Below are 21,154 nucleotides of genomic sequence, written 5' to 3' on the forward strand. Positions count from 1 at the left end.
CTTTTACTGAGCAATATGTGTCTATGTAAAAGAATCAAGGACAAGCTCATAATAACAGACTGTTATTTTTAAAGAGGTCATTTATATATATATATATATATATATATATATATATATATATATATATATATATATATATATATCACATTATAATTAGTGTAATGATTAGTAATCACAGAAATAAACAGTTCAATTATTATTTACATTATTCATTATTAATAGTATTAACAATAATATTATGCATTTACACTCACCGGCCACTTTATTAGGTACACTACAAACATACTAGTACCGGTTTGGACTTCTTTTGCCTTCAGAGGGTCTGCCTTAATCCTTCGTGGTATAAATTAAGCTGCCTTAATACTTAGTGGCATAAATTTAACAAGGTACTGGAATTATTCCTCAGAGATTTTGGTCCATATTGACATATTAGCATCGCACAGTTGCTGCAGATTTTTCGGCTGCACATCCATGATACTTTCTGAATGGCTAATTTTTCATTACTAAGATAAGTATTGCATTATTTACAAACCATTTGTATTTAAGAGAAGCTGGTGGTTTTTAAAGTCATTCAGAAAGATAAAGTAAATCATTAATAAACTATTATAATCACATTTATTTAACAACATTTCATGCCGTTCAGCCATATAATCTTAAAATGTAAGCAAAATCACCTGTTTTTTCATCACTTTAGACATCACGCTAGAGAATCATTCAGATCCTAGCTTTAAAGTGGCATGTTTTTAAGCAACAGTTTTTGGTGTTTTGACATCAGCTGCAGATGTGAACGAACAGCGGAAGAAAGTAGTTCCTCGAACAAAAGGATTTTTAGACAATTTTTTATACACATGATTATGCTGTCAAACTGTTGTATAAACACAATATCACACTTGTAGTAGTGCGATATGGCTGTATATCATTACTGGTGGGACACTAAGGCACTGGTGCCAATTATACAGCCATATCGCACTGTGATATTGCTCATATATCTTATTATGAGCATACTAATAGTTACCTTTGAGACCTATTCTAAAGTGAGAACTATTTATGCTTTAAAAATCCATTATACATCACAATTTACATCATTTCAATAATAATAATAATACAAGTTAAAACATCTAATTAAAATAGAATACATATTTTAATTAGAAAGAAATTTTGTAATGTATTAATGCACAAAAATGGAAGTTTAAGAATAAAGACTATTCCTTCATTCATTTTCTTTTTAGCTTAGTACCGTTATTAAAAAGGGGTCACCACAGCGGAATGAAACACCAACTTATCCAGCAAGTTTTACGCAGCGGATGCCCTTCCAGCTGCAACCCATCACTGAGAAACCTCCATACACACTCATTCACACACATACACCACGGACAATTTAGCTTACACAATTCACCTATACCACATGTCTTTGGACTTGCGGGGGGAAAACGGAGCACCTGAAGGAAACCCACGCGAACACAACATGTAAACTCCACACAGAAATCCCAACTGAAATAGGCCGAGGCTTGAACCAGCGACCTTCTTGCTGTGAGGCGGCAGCGCTACCCACTGCACCATCACGTTGTCCAGTAAATATTTTTGCTAAATATTTTTATCAAAATTAATTCAGTTATTTTGAATTCATGGCATAACTATTTCCAGGATAACCACTTACAAAAATATTTTGTAAGCATATCCACTTATTAGAATCATTTTTGAAAGATCATGATCATAAATGCTACGCGTTAAGCATTACTATCATAATAACAACGGAAAACATGTTTGATTTAGAAACTAATTTTAAATTACAATAACATTTTCCCTTCAGTATAGTTTTACTGTACTGCAGCCTGCGGTGATCATGCAGAAGAAACTATTTTAAAACTTTTTTCTGACCTCAAAATGTACAATGAATTGTCCTAAAACTAGCCTGAAGCATGTACAACTGACTTGGACTTGTGACAGTGGACTTTTGGCAACAGGTCTATTAAGTCTGATCTGAGGTTACCCCAAAAGCTTGGCCGAGCCGAGCACAGAGACGAAGCAGATGTCATTTCACACTGTGTTGAAGGAGAAAAATTGGGGACACTCTGTTCTGTAGACACATTTCACATTGGCAGCTTGCCGTCAGTCAACCAATACTTTGGGATTACCTTTATTTGTCTTTCTTTGCTTCTGGATGCGTGTTGACCGTGAGCTGGGCATGCGTCGGGGCGGGCAGCTGTCTCCTGTCCCTCTTACTAGCATGTTGTTTTTCCTGGGAATCGCCTGACATAAACAGCCTCTCTATGTGGCAGAGGAGACCCTGCAGAGTCAATCACACAGGTCATTACGTGAGGACATATTACTGAAAATGAATATTACTAAAGTACCATTTTTTAATTGTTATATGAGCAGCGTCCCAAATATTGCTATTCACTTATGCACTATGTATTTATTCGCTTACACACTTGACAGCATAGTACATGTATGTAGTGTCGTCTTAAATGAAATATTAATGGTTTTTTTACTAAGCGGAAATTCTCCGTTTCCCAGATGATTGACGGTTTGGTCAAATTAGGGAAATAAATGACCAAACTACCAAATAATACCTGCCATGAGTATAACCGCGTTCACTATCAGGAGGCGCTATAATCACTCTCGTAAGCGAATTTTGCTTTATAATTCTAAATAAATACAGTAATCCAACATCAGTGCCTGAAAGCTTCCGCTATGTGAGCTTGCAGTGACCGTTCTGTGCGTGAAATGTACAACATTACACAATACTTTTTAACAGTTGAATAAGTGCACCCATTCTTTTTAGAATTACAGAATGAATGCACTACTTAGACTATTTATACAACAAAATGGCATAGAATAGTGCACAAGTATGCGATTTTGGACGCACCTATAGATATTACAGTCATAAGACATTGTAAACAGGCCTAGGCCAGTTTCCAATGTAATTTTAGGTTGGTTTTGAGCACCGTTCATCTGGACCAGGCATGCTAAGACCAAAACAACTTTCATTTACACAGAACATGTTTTTGCATTTTACCACACTGATATTGCACATAAACAAGATTGATAAATTTTACTGTGGTTAGTGGAACTTTGTAAGTTAAACACTGTGCCGAACGTGTTATAACTTCTGGTGCCACAAAACTTTTTACCCTCATGTTATTTTTAAATAATAAGAACCTGCTTGAGATCCCATTTCTGGTACCAAGTGGGCAGTCTTTTTTACTCTCTCTCAATAAACTTTGAATGTAATCACTTTGTTTATTTTCTCTGTCACTGATTATGCAATTTGCAAAGTCTTAAGAACATTAGATTAAACCTTTTAAAGGTGCAGTAGTTGATCTGACAAAATGCTAACCATTAGCATAATTGCTTTGAAAACACTGTCCCTCCCCTGTCGTCTAGAGTCACACATCCTGAAATCCCGAATGTGCTCCATAAATATGACAACCAGATCATGTAATTCGCCAATTCTGAACAAAAAAAATTTACTATATCGAGCAGGTTTTCAGTTGTGTAGCAAGCAAACCTGTCATAATGTGTAATATTTCATGCATGCAAGATTTGCTGGTCTCACTCTCCCATGCGCTTTGTCCTAAAGCGACTACTGTATACTTATTAATACACTTATTATTAAGCCATACTTACATGCTATTTCAGACCGAACATTCAAAGTAGCATGGTAAAAAATATACAGTAGCGCGTCACGGGTTGTTATTGTTTAAAAATTAACCAATGTGAATATAAAACCAACTTCACCTCAGTAAAGCAGGTTAGGGACTATTTACAGATGTTTTGTTGTAAAACTACATAAAAGTCTACATTATCGATGCTGTAAACAGTTCTTTGAAATTAAAAATAGTCACATCAATCTTTTACAGGAAGATTTCAGTGGCTGAACAACACTTCTCTGCATATAACCTATTGGTAAAACAACACAATCAACATGTGCTTTGCGTGACTAAAATAGTTTAAAACATTACCTGTCTCAAATAAAAGTTTTTATTTGAGACAGGTAATGTTTTAAAACTATTTTAGTCACGCAAAGCAATGGTGTCGTCCTTCCTCCAGCGTGCAAAAGTAATTTCAATATTGATTCGGGATTATAAAGTTTTGATTCAGCATTTGTTTTTACCGATCAATCTTGTTGACGCGGCATGCATGCCCATGCAAACAGGAGATCTGTCTGCATGAACAGGGGTGCACAGATTTGCACAGAACATTTGCTGACAGACAGTTTGGTCTATTTCTCAGAACATTGAGAATTTTTAACCTGACAAATTTCATTGGATGAACTTTTTTTTTTTAAGTCTTATGCCTCACCCAGAATATAAAAATACACATAAATGCATTTAGATCAGTTACTTTCAACCAGCACAACCAAAAATGTTTCTGAAGACCATCACCAACTGCACCTTTAATGCATCTGTGTCTCTTTTGTCATAATTTATTTGAAAAGAACTAATTGACAAAACTTTGCAAATGCTTAAAGAGCCTCAAAATACATCGCTTGTATATATCAGTTGTTGTTTATTACAGCTATTGCAAGTTTTATTATTTAAACTGCCTTATGAAACAATGATTCTTTGGACCAATACAAAAATATAATAGATTTTTTATGCATTGAGGATCATTCAGTGTCATACTAACCATATAATAAGTCCTAAGTATAAGTCATATCATTTCATTGCTTTGAATAAAGAGTTGAATGTTGTGCATGATGTGATTTATATTTGCTCAGTGCGCCCTCTTGTGGGCTGAGCAGAGGAGACAGCAGAATTCTGAATTGATGCCTTTATAATTAAAATATGATTCAAATATTAGTAGTATTTGAGTACAATTATAATTGTTATTCAAACTATTTAGCTTTTTCCGATCTTATAAGAACATGCCCTTCATTTCACCATACAGTAGCATTCGCTCATTTATTTTCTTTTCAGCTTAGTCCCTTTATTAATCAAGGGTCTCACAGGGGAATGAACCGCCAACTTATCCAGCATATGTTTTACGCAGCGGATACCCCTCCAGCTGGAACCCATCACTGGGAAACACCCATACAATCATCCACACACATATATATGCACAATTTAGCTTATTCGAGTCACCTATAATGCACGTCTTTGGACTTGAGAGGGAAACCGGAGCAGTTTATATAATTGTTTACAGCCATGAGACACACTAAACACAATTTTTCTTGAAACAATTTTCATTTAGCATATTAAATGCTGTCCAGACACACACAGTGGAGTCCTTTAACTCCAGAAATATAATCTTGACAAACTGTTACGCAAGACGTTTATTTTTACACCTGGCCTTTCACGCTCCTATAACCCATTTGACAAGGCAGTTGCTTACATCCTCCAGAAGTTCAGCTGTATTATGTATCTTTCACTATGAATTCCATATCCATCAGTATGTCACTACATGTGTTTGGCATGTTGCTTTCTGAACAAACTGACTTAAAGTGTTTTCCCATTTTTTTCCTGATAAATATTTTAAGCAGATTTCTTCAGCTCAATCAAACCCAGAAGATCTGTAGTATTTAGAGATAGCTTTGTAAATGAATTACAAAACTACCCAGCCAAACCCTGAGCATTTGAATGAAACCAATCAGATTTAAAGGTCATGACACATTAGAGCAGAGCAATGACAGCCATCAACCGACATCGAACAAATACTGAGCGTCTGTCAGCTCCTTTCTTAAAGACATGCTACACACCCTCGTCCCCACTGAGGACTTCTGGCTGCCTAAAGCATGTTAAACATTTGTTGGTCAGACAAATCACTCTGATTGGCTGTTTGGCAGAGGTGGTACAAATCAAATCCCAAGTCATGGAGTACGCAAACCAAGCTCAAGTACTGCTAGAGTTTAATTTAATCCACATCGATGTATTTCTGCCTCGGATGTAATCTTGTTTTCAAACATGGAAATCCATTTGGCATGTGCTTTATGGGTATTTTCTAGCTGCTGAGTGTACATTGGTTGTAACGCTTACTATTACGATGCATTGTGGGATTGATTGAGTACACTTCAGAATGTCCACTATGGTTTGGGACTCCACTAGAAATGGCTGCTACCTCAGAGGGATAAGGACAATTTCGCATACAACCAGACCCTAGAACTAAACTATAGGTCCCGTTGATCCTGGAGGGCCAGTGTCTCCACAGAGTTTACCTCCAACCCCTATCACACACATTTGAACAAGCTAATCAAGGTCTTCAGGATTCAGGCAGGTACATATTTTACTTAGGGTTGGAGATAAACTCTGCAGTAGCCCCCAACATTTCTGCAAGCCTGGCCAGGGGCGACGCAATAAATGTCGAGCCCTATGAAAGAATATTTGAGATTGAGCCCGCGGCTACTATTGTCAATACTAATAAAGCAGATCTCTGGGGCCTCCAAATGTGCATGGGCCCTTAGGCCCCGTATACACAAATACGTTTTAGTTGAAAAATGGCGTTTTACAATGAAAACAATCCGCATCTGGTATTTCACCTGCCGTTTCTGAACAACTCTCCGTCCACACAGTGACGTAGCGGACGCGCCCGCAGAGATGCTGACTGTATACGTTTCATCTCGTTTATGAAACCAAATAAGGCCTAAAAGTAAGTTTTGGGTATTTTTTTTTATTTGTAATTATTAACATTTCAGAAACTGGAAAGGTCTGTATGTGTTCATAAATGTTTTAGCTATGATCATTAATCTGCAGCTATTATCAAATCCTGTTCATAGAAAGGTTGGTAATAAACATTTATTTATACATACGTATTTATGTATATAAAGCATACCTGCAGAATACCTGCAGAATATGCTCATGCCCAGTGAGCCTGAATGGTCACCAATCACACGTTTTAGATTGTTTAGTACGGATGGAGATCATTTTCTGAAATGCAGTAAAAATGCCAGTCTAGAAGTGTCATTCTCAAGACAAAATTGTGCAAGTGTGAATGGCACCTTAGTTCCTATAATAGCATAAGTGTACATTGTTTGGGGTAGTAATTGTAACAGTACAGTATTACAAAACATGCAAAGAGAAAGCTAATGTTATCAGCATTGACCAGTCATCTTTGACTATAGAAGTGTACTTTTCCCAGCCTCCGATATGTAACATTACAATCCAGGGCTCAACAATAAGGACTGCCTGCTAGCCCAGGTCCAGCCTGCAAGACGCTCAGGACAGATTGGTTACTGGCCCGATGGTGGCCAGTGCTGCCTTGTTACTAAAGTTTAATTTGGCTGCGACTGTTTGTCAATTGTGTGCTTTCATGCCCATACGTTTGTTTCCGAGCCTATCTAGTTTGCCCAGTAAGCGCTGTTTGTGGCATATGTGAATCCCGCAATCGTGCTCGAGTCCGCGCCAAATCAATCAGTCTGATATCACCAGAATAAGCCATCACAGTGTATTGTGGTTGCGTAATGGCCATATATGTGGCTATATGAAGAGAGAATGATGAGTAGGCCAGGATGTCATTTCTCCCAGCAAATGTGTGTTTCATGTCTAATATGAAAGTCAGAGCATGCTGAAATATTACCAGGGTGCTGTTTATCCATTGACTGAAAACAAATTGACCGAAATTACCATCTGATAATTTTTCCATATTTTAATCTAATATTTTGTATTATGCCAATTGTTTTGTTCATTTGTTTCGTTCATTTCGACACTTCAAAAGAAAGAACAACATTGCTTCATAATCTGACTGCAGTCCCGGTGTTGTGATGAGAACTGCACCCCTGCATGGACCCCCTTCATAGATTTTCTTTAGCATTTTTTTTTTTAATTCTCAAAGGCCTTAACTTATTAAAACGTAGGCTAAAATGATTAATATGTTGATTGATTAAGCAAGAAAAAGAAGTGAAATGCATTTTTAATCTAGGTTTACAAATAAATGAAAAATAAAAGTATTGACAGTATTATAGACTGATGTAATGAGCCGCTTTCTAAATATAGGCATTTTGGTGAGTTTTAAACAAACAAAAACATAAAATTGTTGCAGTTTTCAACTAAACCATTCACTTTAATTAATCTAATCAGTATTGTATTTAATCGGGCCAGTGGAAAAAATCCCTATTGTTGAACCCTGCAAGCTGTCTGGAGATAGTGTCTTTTAAACCTATTAGCTGCTCTCAAAATCAAAAAACTCATGACAAACTCCAACAAAAGCACACCTTCAATGTTGATTTTGTTGAGTCCTGTGCTTGATGGCCATCATATATTGCTTATTAAGGGAAAAAATTAACATTCTTGCTTGCTTATGGATTCTGACTGTTAAGGAAGCAAGAATTGAATTAACTTGATATGATTACCTCGTAACCAGTAATGATTATACAAGCAAGACCTTGATTGTCAGTTGGTAGAAGAGCCAAGGCATTCTTGTCATGTGTTTTACTGTCCTGCTGTAGTTTGGAGAAACGCCACGCGCACATCATAATGACAGTTGTTATCTGTGGTATCAGACGAGAGTGTTGAAGGAACAAAGCTGAGATTGGTGCGAGGTCAGTAATGCTGTTAGGATTCATGTGACTGAGACCTCGCACGTAGATCTAAAAACAGCCCAAGAAACAGAGCCCATGTAAGGCCATTATCCCAATGATGCATGACCCAACTGTTAATGGTTGTTACATCAGGGCGCAAAGCTGATAAGTGTGGTCAATCCTTTTCAAGTCGTGCATTTCACTTCTATTGTCCAATTTTACATTGTATTGTACTGTTTATTGTATAAAAAAGCTTTAAAATAAATGTGTAAATATGGACCAATGATTTGCAAATTTGTTAATTAAGAAATGTTAAAATCAATACATTAATACTAACATATCTGAAAAAAAAAATTCAGTTTGAATTTTATTATCAAAGCCCAGATAAGTGCTATAGCATGAGTGTTGTTTACATTGGTGGTTGTACAGCATATCAGATTTCAGATATGTATGGAATGGTCACATGCATGTACTGAACTTGAGCTCGCTTGACAACCATTAAATTACATTTTTCTTAGTTGCTCTGAACTGTGGCCTTCATGGAAATGCAATATAAGAATACATTAGGGTCTCTAAAGAACATTTCAGTGAAAACCTGTACACATTTTTCAAATGTAATCTTCATAACTTTGGTTAGGTAAAATTCCCACAAATACATTTATTTTTAAATTAAGATTTTGACCCAATGGACAACTCAGATTTTCTTAGAGTGTGAATCCCATGTGCATCTCTACTATATTAGGCAACACGGGCTCATTGTGAAAACATACCCCTGTATACATTTCTGGAGAGCACGAATTATGTAGCCAGAGGTACGTTTCGTGGTAAACATCAGGCAGCCACAAGGGCTTTTCTTTTTCTGGATTGGATTTGAAAACACTCTCAGTTGGGTTTAGGGATGGAAGTGGGCGGATCAGTCGGTGCTTTTGAAACACTATCAGTTGGGTTTAGGGAAGGGGGTGGGTTGGGGAATTGGTCGGCCGGTCAGTCAGTTGACAGCGGCCTCTGGTAGATTTACACGAAAAGAACAGGCGTGAATGGCACTTGTGAGAGAAATTTGAGATCTGAAAAAGCGTACACAGTGGCCTCTAGTTGATTTGTAAAAACAAAACTGCAATAAAAAAAAAAATACCTCCTGGGACGCTGTCCAGAAATGTATACAGGGGTACATATCAATAATGAGCCTTGGTTGAAATTAGGTGCTGCTGCTGCTACCATCTATAGAGGTATAGATTATCTATAGATATTCCACACTCTCAAGCCTCCTTTCCACTGCACACGACAAACGACAGACCGGAAGTCATTCATTTCCAATGGAGAGTAGTCCGGGAGCCGCGTGGAGTTCTGATCATCTCCGTATGCGGAAAATTCAGATCAGAATTGAGCTGTGGATTCGTTGAAATATTTAAACTCCGGCTGTATTGTATTGGATGTGATGTATTCCAGTGTAGTTCAAGCAATCCGTGTGCGCGAGATGAGAAATAGGACAATATTTGGTTATTTTTTGAATCAGAAAAAGTCTATAGTAAAAAAAAAATTAATAATAATAAAGTAATACAAATAGAAATTTTTATGTTGTCTCTACATTCCCTCCAATATTTTTTAGCAGTCTGAGTTTCTAGTATTCATTAATTCATTCAACCACAGAGAATTGCTTTTGCAGGCCTTTATTTCGGACACTGCGAGAACAGCTTCTTTCCCATGGTGCACGTCAGAACTGAAAATTCTGTGCGACTGCCACAAGGGGGCGTATTCCGACAGTCGTGTCCAAATGTCTTGTGCAGTAGAAAGGCTGCTTCAGATGTTAGTCTGGATCTGCCAAATTAGGGTTTCTGAATATCCATTTACCCTATATTTTAGATTAAATGATATATAGTAATTTCTGCAAGATAATTTTTATCACTCTATTTTTTATCCTTTTTTGGGGTTCAACATAGAGCTGGGCGATTAATTGATATGTAATCGAAATCGACATTTAGAAACTGTAATCTATCAAATTTTTGTACGTTCCATATCGTGTCTGGAGTCACATGACCCCGTTCTGTTAAGGCTGATTTAAACTTCTTTGTCTTTGTATGGTCCAACACTGCCTTTACACCTCTTAAAAAATTTAACTACACATCTCATGTTTGCACTACATTGATGATTAGAAGCTGCGCCAGACATGCCTTGAGATGGCATATATACAAGAGTTCTGCTTATTTTCTACGTTTAATATGAAAAACATTGAAAATTTTGTTTCCAAATGTGCAAGTTATTTATTTTCACTTTTTATAAGAAAAAATTAACTGTTTCATTTTTTAATAATCATTCAAAGGTCCAGTGTGGTCAAATAGGTCACGTAAGACACGTGTAAACTTAAATGAGTAAAACGTAACGTGACAAGAGCCAAGTCAACAAGATCTGACCTAGACTTAAAAAAAGGTCATCTTAAGTCAAGGGGATGTAATGCAGTCAAACGGTGCATTGTGGAGAACACCTGGGCAGGCGGCCCGCAGCACGCTGTTTTCTGTCATTTCATCCATTTCTCCATTGTTGGGTGTATGAGGTCAAAGCCCAGCACCCAGCCGCTCTTAGCTAACCACTGACCCCTGAGCAAACTGCCCGCGCTCTGACTACAGTTAGGACTTAAGGCTTATTTTCACAGCTGTAACAGCAGAAGTGGATAAATGTTGAAAGGCTGCCATTTCTGCAAGAAGGAATGCGGCTGGTCTTCAGCTTTTTACAAGAGTCTAGAGGCCAGTCAAGGTCCTGAACATTCCTCCTGAAAACTCTCGGGTGCATGCATTTTACAGTGATACCATCATTGTTTACTGACTCACTCCTGTGAAACACAAAAGATGCTATATTGAAAAAGAGTGAAGCAAGCAAAATATAAATATGCACTTATATTTAGTAGTGCCGGGTAAAGATTCAGTGCGATTAATCGAATCCTAAATAAATGCTTGTTTTGACATAATGCGTGCATTTATAAATGTACACCGCAGGTATACACCCACTGGCCACTTTATTAGGTACACCTATCCAACTGCTCGTTAATGCAAATTTCTAATCAACCTATCACATGGCAGCATCTCAATGCATTTAGGCATGTAGACATAGTCAATTTGAGTTTGACTAATCTATACGAGTACTGTGAACTTACTCCATTTAGGTTGAAGTAATGAGCTTTTTAATTAATTTATTACCTTCAACACCGAGTTCAACTCTTTTCAAATGAGTAGAAATTACTTTAAGTAAATTTTGAATTACATTTGATAAAGTTGACTGTTGAATTTTACAGTGTACACGTTTTCTTGTTTTGACACATTAAAGTATGTTGCTACAAAATAATTACATTTGATTTTTTGTGGCAAGCAAAAAAAAAAAAATCTAAAACTGAATTTATAATGGTCTTTAAAGGGTCTTTAAAAGTCTTAAATTTGACTTGAAACCTGCAAGAAACCCTGATTATGCATTTTGCATACATTTACAAAGCAGAAATCTGAATGTTGACTCAAATCAAGCTCATAATTATTATTTTTAATTCATCATACAGATTATTAATTACAAGCAATAAAAATATTGTTTCTGTTTTAATAATTTGTTTCTACAGAAATAGACTTAAGATTGTAAATTATTATTGTGATTTAAAGCTGCATTTTCTAAATCTTTACTTCAGTTCAATGTCACATCAGATTCAAAACCCAAGGCAAATATATATACTATATAATTTCCGAAAAATGATGAATGATGAAACATTTTATTTCACAGACCTTTATAGAATAAAAAATATACATATATAATTTTAGTAAAACTCATGCTTAATAAATCAAGTCAATCCAAACCTCAAGGCAGCTCAAATTATATATTAAATGTTTTCCTCAACTAGAGCTTGTATGAGTACTGTAAGTACTGTAAACCCGCTCTGGATATTTCAGATCTTCTTATCAATGCCTCTCAGTCCATAACCTGGACTTGTTTACTGTCCCATGAGAGGTTATAAGTACATATGGGTTTTCATAACACACTGTAACTCATGCTCTCAGCTAGGCCAGTGGAAAATCACTCTAGTAGACCTCTATGTGACGTCAGGCATCGATAGCTTTTCTCGGAGCTCACACCTAACATATCACCTGTCAACAGCTTGTGTGAAATCCGGCCCACTCCATCTGCCCGCTTATGGAGCTCAAACACTTTAGCGCCCATGCTAGTAATCATAACAATCAAAAACAACCCTGGAGAGAAGACACCTGGGTAAAAATGGTTGATGGAAACTTGACTCATTAAACAATTAGCATGCCTCCGTGATCATTAGTTGCATAGTGATCCTGTTGAACCAGTGTTCTCTTACATGTGCGTTTATGGGTAACTCTCCAACTACAATGAGCATATATCCAAAAATATATATATATTTGTTCAAATTTCTCTTTCTTTGTCAAACTAAAAATGAAACCTACTTTAAAAAAATGTACCCCCTTTCTATTATATTTTTATCATATTATTCAACCTCCTTTAAGGTGTCAAAATCATTGTTTTCACCTTTTCGCACACCCAGAGTTTTAAACTGCAACAGTAAAAATAACATATTCAAATATGCTTTTATCTGTTATCTATTAATGTATCTTAATTAAGCACTAGCGAAATAATTTAAATATTTTATAGTTATTAATGTGAGACTATTATCAATATTATTTTTTATCCAAAATAAAGCTGTCACACAGTATCAGTGTCATTTCCACCACAACACTGTGCTGTCGCTTTGCTCTGCTAAGCACAGTATGACAGCTGACGGGTACAAGGGAACACTGAGGCTGTATTTCAGCATCTGATCTGATGGCAGACACTGAATTAGGAGAACGTTTTTTTCTCGCACACCTGACATAAAGGCTTTAGCACAACACCTTTCAAAATCAAAGTTGTGGATCACAAAAGCACTCCTTAAGCCACTCAAAACAGTATTGACAATCATTGACAACCAAAGTAGCTAGCTATCACTGCTTGAACTAACTGAAATGTTTTGCGTTTTTTCATAATGGATTAATTAATACGCATCAAGCTCAGCGTGCAAGGTTTGTTCACGCCACAATTTTTTAAAAATATAAATAAGAAAAAAGGCATACGAGAATTTCGGCCTTCAGTGGCAAAGACATTCATCTTCGAAAGATGAATTATTTTATTGCATTATTTTAAAAGTATTTGAATGTGTCTGTGCTTTCATTGATAGTCTATGTAGCTAACATTTTCAAGTTTCAAAAAATACATAAAGGCACTGCAAAATAAGTCACTTTAATCAAAGACTTCCGAAGAGACGCAGTTACTTTATATGTTGAACAGACACTGATCATCCAAATTTGTCTGTAGCTACGCTTCCATCCCCCTTTTTTACGCGCATTTTGGATATGCGCATAAAAAACAGCTTGATAGAAAGGTCAAGATTTTCAAAATGTGCATCTTCAAAAGCCACAATGGGTTTATTGCTTGTCTGCATACTGTCTACTGAGGCGCAAGTCATTTGTTAAATAAAGAAAAGATTCCTGCAGCTTCTTCTACCACAGCAATTTACATTTCTTCTGTTGATATTTGTTAACAGTTAATCAGGAAGATGCGATTTTGTTCTCTTTGACTTGTTGGATGGAAACGATGCTTTATTTGCATGTCTTATTTGCGATATTCCAGTTATGCGAACAAAATTAGTTTGCATTCCTGGATGGGAACTTAGCTAATAATAGTTGCTATTGTGCTGGGTTAGACCATGCTTATTTTTTTCTTCAAACCTAGTTCCTGTAACTAAAATTAATGTGTGAACTATTGGTATTTCACTATACTATTGAACTATACTATTATTTCTATAATAAAGTTCTTATGTCTTGTAAAACTTTAAAGAGCGCCTATATTGTTTAAAGAATTATTGAAAATTACCATTGATGCAGTGTGTCAGAGCCCTAAGGAGATGAAAACATTGAGCTGAGGTTTAAATCTGAAAGTGCATAAAGATATTTTCTCTCTCAAAAAAAATAAGAGTCTAAGAGTCATTTAAGCAATGTGCCATTATTTAGAATATGAAGCCGTTCGTTGTGATATCTGAAAGAAACATTGCCTCGACAACTTGTGCACACAGACCTGTTAAGATTTGTGGTTATTCACATATCTTGTCTAAAACCAATTGGAAAACACAATGCCTGACACTTCGTTTACCAATTTCAATTCTGAGGTTGCGCCAACAACAGCTGTTCTTACACACCAGACGCAGAAAGCACTGCGCTACAATTTGAACGAATTCGCTTACAATGATTTGAGCTACGCTGAACAGAATGCACCTCCGACGAGTGGTGGTCAATGTTCAAAATAGTTCAACTGTGACGATTAATGATATGTCATTACTATGATTTGGAGTTATGGTCAAGAATAGAGCAATATGCTGGTATTCCTGTATTAACCTCACACATATACGCTGTACCATGGCTGCTTGTTGATTCAACACTGTCTTGATAAGCCTTGATAGGCAACTCCCGCTGCACACAGTAGATCAATCACAACAGACTGTCATCAAACCAATCATCGCAGATTAGCGTTACACGCAGGAGGGGTTGGGAAAAATTAATGTCAAAACAAATGATAAGGGAGTCATTTAGGTAATTACATAAAATAAACCCATATGATGAGATAATTAAAGGATTTTCTTTACCACGAATGTATATCAGCCTGTTGTTGGAGACCCCCAAAACTGAACTAAGACCTTTCATAATGCATAATAGGGGCCACTTTAAAATAATGTGCTTTTTTTTTTTTTTTTCGATGGCATGCATTCACCAAAGCAGAGGCAACTAGTTCCTGCTGTGATGGTTAGACTCCTGAAGCAGGAGCTAATTTAGTTCTAACATAAGGTGTTAATATAACACCTAACTAAAATTGTTCCCGTAGAGGAATACATCAATAAGTGATTTTGAATTGTGAGGTTAAACTGAGATCCTGACTCTCATTTTGTCATTAAACATCCCATGCCACTTTTTGTAAACAGTAGGGGAATAACCCCGGTTGTCCTGGCCAAATTCCCTCACTCAGCCCTTACCGATCATTGCCTCCCAATCATCCTCATCCACTGAATTGGCTGTATCTCCGGTTCTGTCCACAAAATACCTTATCTGAATGACTATTTTGTGCTCATTTGAAAAGAATGTACTGATCAAAACACCTATACAAAATGGTTTTAAAGTCATGGCAATATGTGTTCATCTTCTGCAGACATATGCATTGGTCAGAGTTGCCTCATTGGCTGCAGAGGTTGGAGTGGGCAGCTTTCCCCCTGCCCATGGAGTCTTAGTTAAATGTGGAAACTTACTGCAGATACTTTTGTCCTTGCCGTGTCGAATAACAGTGGTGCTCCTCCGGGGTGTTTTCCAGCTTCTAAAGTAACAAGTGCTTGTACTGAGACTTTGACATCGAGTCTTAGCCTTTTACCATTTAAATTAGAGAACGGCAAGTGGAAGAACTCTGAGAAATTATAGTATAAAGAGATAGGTCATCCTAAATTCATGTCAGTCCAATCATGTTAGCCATATTTCAGTAGAACACAAATATATTTTGAAGAATGTTGGAAATCAGACATTCACTTCTATAAATTAAAACTGAATAATGGAAAATACTCTGCAAGTCAATTTCTTCTGTCAACTGTTTGGTTACCGACATTCTTCTGTGTTTTCAAAATTTACTTAAGATTGGTGATCCCTCATATCATCCTTGCTGGCATCATAAACTGAATCTTCCCATCTAGCTAAAAATACGTTTCCTCCCATCTCCTATAGTCTTCCAGTCAGAGGACCTAGCTATCAGTTATTTCCAAGATGAGCTAATGTTGTTATTATACGTGTTAACTGAAGGATTCACATTCTCTCAGCATTAAAGCATGTAAATGGGCTTATAATTAAGCAGCGCCAACATCCTTCTCAAGTTAAATTTGAACTTGAAGGAGAGACAGTGGTGTGTGGGGGTAGAGCGGGGAAACCTTTTTCTGACTCGGAGACCCGCAAGCCAAATTCACATGCTAAAAATAAAGCTGGATCAGCCAGGGCAGTATTAGTAGAGACTGGTACTCAGAGAGTGAACACAGTCAAGCTCAGATTCGGCACAGGGACTCAGTTGAAAGAACAGCACTAGTCTAAGCCGTCACAAGTCTCCCTGTGAGAACTCAATCTATAGCTCTGTAAGATTTTTGGAGAGGACTTTTGCTTAACTTTTAGTTCGGTCTCTGCTAATGCCAGTGACACATTTGGGTATTTCAGAATCCATTCTTTGTGTCTGGAAGATCGCTCATAGGTCTATATTGATGCGGAAAGACTCTAACAATCTGGATCGCTCTGTCCTTTGGCACATTCAGTCTTCGCTAAATCCTAAATCTCGAAATGTAACCTGGAAATGGCGCCTTAACTCCACTTTCGAACGCAGAGTTTTATTATTTTTCTGCCATAAGTGCTCTTGAGGCGAGGACTATACTGCATAATTTAAGGCAGATATTGCAGCGTTATCTTTGCAATATTGCTAGCTGTGTTGAGGGTTGTACAGTTTTCAATTTGGTCAAGCCACGAGGAGGTCAAAATGCGTGAACTTCTTCCTATCCCAGTCAAGGAGAGGAAAGAGAGGGAGCGAATAAACAGCCTTCCTGCGCCGATTCCTGCACCAACATTCCCTATTACATACTCCATCCAAACCTCTAAGAAGTTTCCCTTTTTCCACTTCAAAAAATGCAGATACGAGGCGGAGAATGCCTTCTTCTCCAACCTGAAGCTGGTGGACTTTAACATCATCGACACCTTGGGAGTTGGAGGATTTGGGAGAGTTGAGCTGGTAGGATGGCCCATTCTGTATGCATGTTTTCATTTTCAAATTCAATTACATCAGCTACTTCTAGCGCTATAAGGTGATTGCATATGGTGTAGACGCCTTTTGGTATTCTGGTAAAAAGAAGAATCATTTGAAATATATTGTGCTTAATACCTTAAGATTGGATATGCTTAAAACAGAGCAGGACATACTGGATGATGAGCTCTGATGTTTTCTGTAGTGCCACAGCACAGATCAGGTCTGGGAATGTTGTAACTCTATTCAGGGTAACTTTCCACAACAGAGCTAATAGGGCAGACATTTGACTTACTGCCATACAAAGTTCAAGAAGACTGTATGGATGGATGGATGGATGGATGAATGGATGGACAATAGAACACAATAGAATGATTGAACAATAGAACGACAGATAGATGGATAGATAGGTAGTAGTACAGTAGGTAACCTCTGTAAACAGATAGATAGCCTGGTTGGGTAGACAGTAAGTGTTTGGATAGGCAGATGATTATAGATAGATTTATATGTGCACTAAAATGCTGGGTTATTGTAACCCAACTATGGACAAACACAACCATTGGGTTATACCAAAAAGTTCAACTTAATCGAAAAAATGAACCCAACACTGGGTAATAGCAGTGGATCTCAATTCTGGTCCTTGTGCCCCCCACCTTGCACATTTTGTATCTCTTATTTGACACACAAAGATCAGTTCATGGATCTCTTTGTTAATGAGTTGATGATCTGAATCAGGTATGTTAATTTAGGAAGACACAAAATGTGTAGGGCAGGAAGGCCCGAGGACCAGAATTGAGAACCACTGGGTTATAGCAGCCCAGCATTTTTTAGAGCAGGGGTGCCCAAACTTGCCTCTGGAGGGCCGATGTTCTACAAAGTTTAGTTCCAACCCCAATTAGACACACCTAAACAAGCTCTTACTAAATATACTCAGCCTGATCTCATGAGAAAACTTCAGTATTTTAAGTTGACAGTTTAGTGGCTAATTCATACGTGTTCTGTCATATGAAAATGTACGGTTTTAGAAAGAAGGCTTGGCACTAAACCCTGCCCCTAAATCCAACCGTCATTGGGTGATGAGCAAATCGTACTTAATTTTAAGAATGAGATCGTACAAATTCAGACGAATTAGCCACTAAATCAAAAAGTTACAAATTGCCATGAGATTGCGTTAGTATACTAGAAACGTCCGGACAGGTGTGTTGAAGGAAGTTGGAGCTAAGCTATGCAGGACATCGGCCCTCCAGGACTGAGTTCGGGCACCCCTGTTTTAGATTGTAGGTAGGTAGACAGGTTGTTTGTAAGTGATCAAGTATCTGTTAGGCTGATAGTTGGTAGTAAATGATGAAGTAGATTGACAAACAGCTTAGGCAGATGAGATAGACAGTAAAGTAGCTGTGTGGATAATACATATACTCCAAGAAATTCTGGGTTGTTGTGGCCTACCACAGGGCCACATATTGACAAACCCAACATTGGGTCAATTTTTTTATTTATATTTCAATTACACTTTAACTCAACAGTTCGGTTCGTCCATATTTGAGCCAAAATTGGGTTGCAACGAGGCAATTTTGAGACTGTAGATGAGTAGGTAGGTGTGCTGTAAGTAAACAGATATGAGGATAGTTAGTTTAGATAGATAGACAGGATGGCATTTTCAATATTACCATTTATGTAGAGGGGAAGAAGTGATGCAAACTTAGGGAGGAGGGAGGTGGAGGGAAAAAGTCCGCATTGCGGATCACATTCTGTTGTAAAGGAAAGCCCAGTGGTCAGGGAAGAGGATTCCCCTTTCCACCTGCCTATTTCTGGCACTGCGGCAACATAGTAAAAACATGTGGCCTTTCGCTGGAGGCTGTGATATATGCCGGTAGTGCTGTCCGTTTGCTAGATAGCTCCAGGATCAAGTGAACATGCAAGTGCCTTAGCAGAGACGCAATGTGAAGAATTCCTTCTCAGTCAATCTACTTCAAGGAGCCCTAACACATTAATAGACCATGACTCAAGTGCTACTTAAGGAGCACTAACACTTGTTTTTCCATTGGAAAATAGCTTGTTAACACTTTCTTTGTGCCCATTTTTCATGTGTCTGCAGGTGCAGCTCAAGAGTGAAGAGACCAAAACATTTGCAATGAAGATTCTGAAGAAGCGTCACATTGTGGACACGCGACAACAGGAGCACATCCGCTCTGAGAAGCAAATCATGCAGGAGGCACATTCAGACTTCATTGTAAGGTACGAGCTGAAACCCCCTCAGACTTAGATCTTAGAAGGTCAAATCCTTAAAAAAATCCTTTTAAAAAATGATTAATGGACAAAATGTGGCTGTTCTTTCAGGTTGTACAGGACTTTCAAAGACAGCAAATACCTGTATATGTTAATGGAGGCCTGTTTAGGAGGAGAGCTTTGGACCATTCTTAGAGACAGGTAAAACAAACATTGATCTTGTGGTGGTGATGATGGAGCTTAATCCAGCAAAACATCAGTGCTTTCCTTTGTATATTTATAGAGGATCATTTGAAGACTCCACTACAAGGTTTTACACAGCCTGTGTGGTTGAAGCCTTCGCTTACCTGCATTCCAAAGGAATAATCTACCGGGATTTAAAGCCAGAAAATCTCATTCTGGATCACAGAGGATATGCCAAGCTTGTGAGTATAAATCCTAAATGCCTTCTAATATGAGAACACACATACTAAAGGAGGAGGAGCTACTCATCTGATTGGTCAAAATGTTGTATACACCCCTGAGTGCATGATGAGTCATTCATATTTTTTAGTGATTTACCTTAGAACATGGGTCTCAAACTCGATTCCTGAAGGGCCACAGCTCTGCAGTTTTGCTCCAACACTAATCAAGGTGTTCAACTTAAGACTGTTAAGCAGTTGTGAGTTGGAGGTGGTTAAAGCGAAAATCTAAAGAGCTGTGGGCCTCCAGGAATTGAATTTGAGGCCACTGCTGTAGAACAATGAACGCAATAAACACATCGGTTTTCTAGTCTGGAGTACACAGACTTGGATTAAAGACGCCATTTTGATTTTAACACTGTTTGTTGGTCTTTTATAGGTGGACTTTGGCTTTGCTAAAAAGATTGGATTTGGGAAGAAAACGTGGACTTTCTGTGGAACGCCGGAGTATGTAGCCCCAGAGATCATACTTAATAAAGGCCACGACATCTCTGCAGATTACTGGTCATTGGGAATTCTTATGTATGAACTCTTGACCGGAAGGTAAAACGTGTTTAAAAACTTGTCTTTAAGTAAAAAAGTTTTCAGTTTAGTCTATTTAATCATATAAAATCTATGTGCATTTGTTGCACAGCCCACCGTTTTCAGGACCAGATCCAATGAAGACTTATAATATCATTTTAAGAGGAATCGACATGATAGAATTTCCAAAGAAGATCACCAAAAATGCTGGAAATCTCATTAAAAAACTATGCAGGTAAGTGGAAGTTCAATCTGTGCTGATTAGTGGATACATTTATACACGTCAATGGCTTTTTATTACATTAACCTCAAGTGTTTTGCTGTTAAGCTTTAAATACACAGTTAAACCTTAAGTAAAAAAATAAATACAAAGTGCAAAATTGTTTTCCAATATATCTTTTCTCTAGGGACAACCCGTCTGAGCGGTTAGGAAACTTGAAAAATGGAGTGAAAGACATCCAAAAGCACAAGTGAGTACAATAATAGTAATTTTACAGAGTACTACAGTTTCCTTTTTGTAAAACGACAGATCGTAATGCTCTCTTTTCTTTCTATCACAGATGGTTTGAAGGCTTTAACTGGGAAGGACTGCGGAAAGGAACTCTCATTCCTCCTATTATTCCTGATGTGAGTAGTTTTCATGTACCCAGGCTTG

The 21,154-nt window shown here is 37.4% G+C and overlaps 1 protein-coding gene and 1 long non-coding RNA gene across 11 annotated transcripts in view; one reads left to right on the top strand and one right to left on the bottom strand.

The window, feature by feature from the left end:
* Nucleotides 1-21,154, bottom strand: part of LOC147834386 (uncharacterized) — a 310,219-nt gene that overhangs the window by 245,110 nt on the left and 43,955 nt on the right. For all 6 annotated transcript variants that reach the window (XR_015503845.2, XR_015503844.2, XR_015503846.2 and 3 more), the window contains exon 3: nt 2,136-2,287. This is a non-coding gene — a long non-coding RNA (uncharacterized LOC147834386). The remainder of the gene's footprint in view (nt 1-2,135; nt 2,288-21,154) is intronic.
* The window catches only part of prkg1b (protein kinase cGMP-dependent 1b), a 263,744-nt gene that overhangs the window by 236,275 nt on the left and 6,315 nt on the right, over nt 1-21,154 (top strand). For 3 of the 5 annotated variants that reach the window (XM_087274556.1, NM_001441604.1, XM_087274557.1), the window contains 8 exon segments: nt 17,182-17,278; nt 19,386-19,525; nt 19,628-19,717; nt 19,800-19,941; nt 20,357-20,520; nt 20,612-20,734; nt 20,907-20,969; nt 21,060-21,126. In XM_087274556.1, coding sequence (XP_087130682.1) covers nt 17,182-17,278; nt 19,386-19,525; nt 19,628-19,717; nt 19,800-19,941; nt 20,357-20,520; nt 20,612-20,734; nt 20,907-20,969; nt 21,060-21,126 — 886 coding nt within the window. 5 annotated transcript variants of the gene reach the window in all.

The sequence above is a fragment of the Danio rerio genome, chromosome 12 (assembly GCF_052040795.2).
Source record: "Danio rerio strain M-AB ecotype USA chromosome 12, GRCz13ab, whole genome shotgun sequence".
Classification (NCBI taxonomy): Eukaryota; Metazoa; Chordata; class Actinopteri; order Cypriniformes; family Danionidae; genus Danio; species Danio rerio.